At 37.2% G+C, this 2,645-nt stretch overlaps 1 protein-coding gene across 1 annotated transcript; it reads right to left on the reverse strand.

Moving 5' to 3' along the window:
- Positions 1–1,256: 1,256 nt before the first annotated feature.
- On the reverse strand, positions 1,257–1,648 carry FOMMEDRAFT_152462 (uncharacterized protein; the record flags this gene model as incomplete). Its single annotated transcript, XM_007263306.1, has 2 exons — positions 1,257–1,337; positions 1,397–1,648. 2 exons carry the CDS (start codon positions 1,646–1,648, stop codon positions 1,257–1,259), a joined length of 333 nt encoding a protein of 110 aa, XP_007263368.1.
- Between the last annotated feature and the right edge of the window lie 997 nt (positions 1,649–2,645).

The raw sequence follows: 2,645 nt of genomic DNA on the forward strand, positions 1-2,645 counted from the left end.
AAGATATAATTGAATGCTATATAAATATTGATTTTTTTGAGCAAGAATCTTGTTATTTTGATAGATTATTACATTAAAAGCATAATAAATAAGGAATGGACAGTACAAAATTTTTTTTTTTTGGAGATTCTATATTAAACCAGTATTTTACATAATTTTGCTAAAAAAAATTGTATGTAGTGAGGAAGGAGTGTGATGGGGGAAGAGTGAAGTGTGAGAGGTGAATTGTAGTGAAGTGCCTCCAGAGGCGCTTCACCTGTTGATGCGATTCACCCTGAATCGCAGGGGTTCTGGGGTCCACGATTCACTTGCACACAAAGTGAATCGTGCAAGTGAATCGTAGGGTGAATTGCAAGGTCTGACCACCCCTATTAAAGCAACAATCCTGGAAAGCTTTGGAGAAACCTAATTTACAGCACAATAACGCTCACCATATAATATTTAAAGATGACTTGGAGGAAATTCTGCTAATTCTGCAGACTTCGATGCTTTGTGCAAATTGTACAACAACAACTAAAGTGCATCATTCTTCAGCCCACTTTTGAATTAAAGCAACATAGGAACATTGGCGGACGGTCTTACAATCTTCACGCGAATTATTGTAGATAGTAGAACCGAGAGTAATGCTGGCCTCTAAAAGAAGAAGTGTGGTCAGGCAGATAGAAAGTCTCCTATCTGCTAAAATCAGATGAGAAATCGGCTAGCAAACTAGTATACTTACTTTGCTGGTAAAGTGCCAACACTCGGATTAGGAGAATATCTGTCAACCATTTTTTTAATACAGCGTATCTTTTGAACCGTGAAAGTATATACTTACAGTCAATAAGATCAACTGCGATCAGGTCTGCCGTCTGAGTCAGATCGGATTCATAATAAATTGCAATAGACTGCCCACAGCATAAGTTGTCGATCCAATATATTGCACGGCCTGGCTTTTTTCAGTCAACAGAAAGTGTGAATGGGTTGGGAGCATAACGCACACCTGAAATGCATGCATGTCAGTTTCAACATCAGCGTGCACCATCAATTGCACTGCTTATCTTTCACCTCAAAGACGTTTGTTTGAAGTTATTTCCTAGAATAATATGCTAATATCAATAACTTCCTATAAGTCAGTGGATTATTTCACGCCTTTACCGATTATAAAGCAAATGATCCCGAGAAGTCCAACACAGAAATTCTAAAATCAACGTCAGAATATGCTTGAATAGAACAATTTGATAGCACTTACTATAAAACTAATCAGACTAATAGAGCTACACGGCTTGGACTTTGATTCCAGCAATAAGCCATAGGTTTATATCAGAAACTATTGGGCTCACCCAGAAGTACTGTATCTGCGGAGACACAAGTCAGTGCTTGAGTAGATAAGTACTCAGTCGGCATATCTGCATACTTGTTTATCTATCGTTATGACTTGAAATGTAGTGCATGTCGGTTCTTGTGGGAGAATCATGTAAGACGAGAAATTACAGTACGAACGAGTGTGATAGATCAAGGCGGTCAACAGTGCTACGTTCAAGCACTTTGCAATGAATATATCAGAGACAACCGTGACCAATTCCACCAAGCTTGCCCGTCTATTAAATCTGATGGCATCTGAGCGGTTGAAGAGCGTGTATGCATAATCAAGGGTCTGGTTTGCCATCAAAGGACAGAGTGTAAGGCAAGCTGGAAGTGAACACTGGATGAGCTGTCCTCTTATAAGAGTCATGAACTTGATAGATGATGCAATATGTGCTTACATCGTGTCCAATATGCAGAGGAAATGCATTCCATCCAGAGATTGCTTCTGCGACGTCAAATACCAGAGCTGAGACAATCAAGAGCTGTGGAGATGATTTACGTATGAAACAGATGAGACACACGGAAGTGTCTGTCTCCGTGCAATGAGGCTGATAAAGTAACGTCGACCATCATTTGCATCAACAATTAGTAACTCCATCTCCCTGGTTCTCCCACGACTGCATCTGCTATTATGCACAGTTAAATCAGCAACTGGAGAGTCTGACTTACTGTATGGAGCGACTCACCCTTATGTCAAGTACAAGGGATGGGAAAGTAGGTGCTAGTGGCCCGGGCGTCTGCATCAAGTGCTTTCTGCATAGATTGACGAGAGGACGAGAACATTGACTTTGGCGAACCTGGTTTTATTAGGCATCTGACTCACGCATCAGGAAAAAGTCTTAAGGCTTGTATTAGCTTATAAACATATAAATTATATAAATTTTCTAAAAAATATAAAAGACCATATATCCAACCTCTCAAAATGAGAAAATTATAAAAAGCTATGTAAGATACAAAAAGGTATGTACAAATTGTTAATATGAATAAGGTTTATAAGTGTTGACAATATGTAAACAAACTTATATCCAACCTCCTAAAATGAAAAGATATTAAAAGAACTTTGTATTTTAACAAGAGTAATATAGTTTTATAATGTATACAATCTAATGCAAAGCTTTAAAAGTAGTATGTATATTGTTAAACATTATTATACTTTATAAGAGCTTTACAAGACTTTAAAATAGTTATAATATTTTACAATCCAGGTGTTCATTTATTTCTCCTTTTTTCCTCTTATAATTAAGTATTTACATTTTAATACACTTGTATTGATTTATTTCTACTACATTTCATTCTGA

Source organism: Fomitiporia mediterranea, assembly GCF_000271605.1.
Source record: "Fomitiporia mediterranea MF3/22 unplaced genomic scaffold FOMMEscaffold_2, whole genome shotgun sequence".
In the NCBI taxonomy this organism is placed as follows: Eukaryota; Fungi; Basidiomycota; class Agaricomycetes; order Hymenochaetales; family Hymenochaetaceae; genus Fomitiporia; species Fomitiporia mediterranea.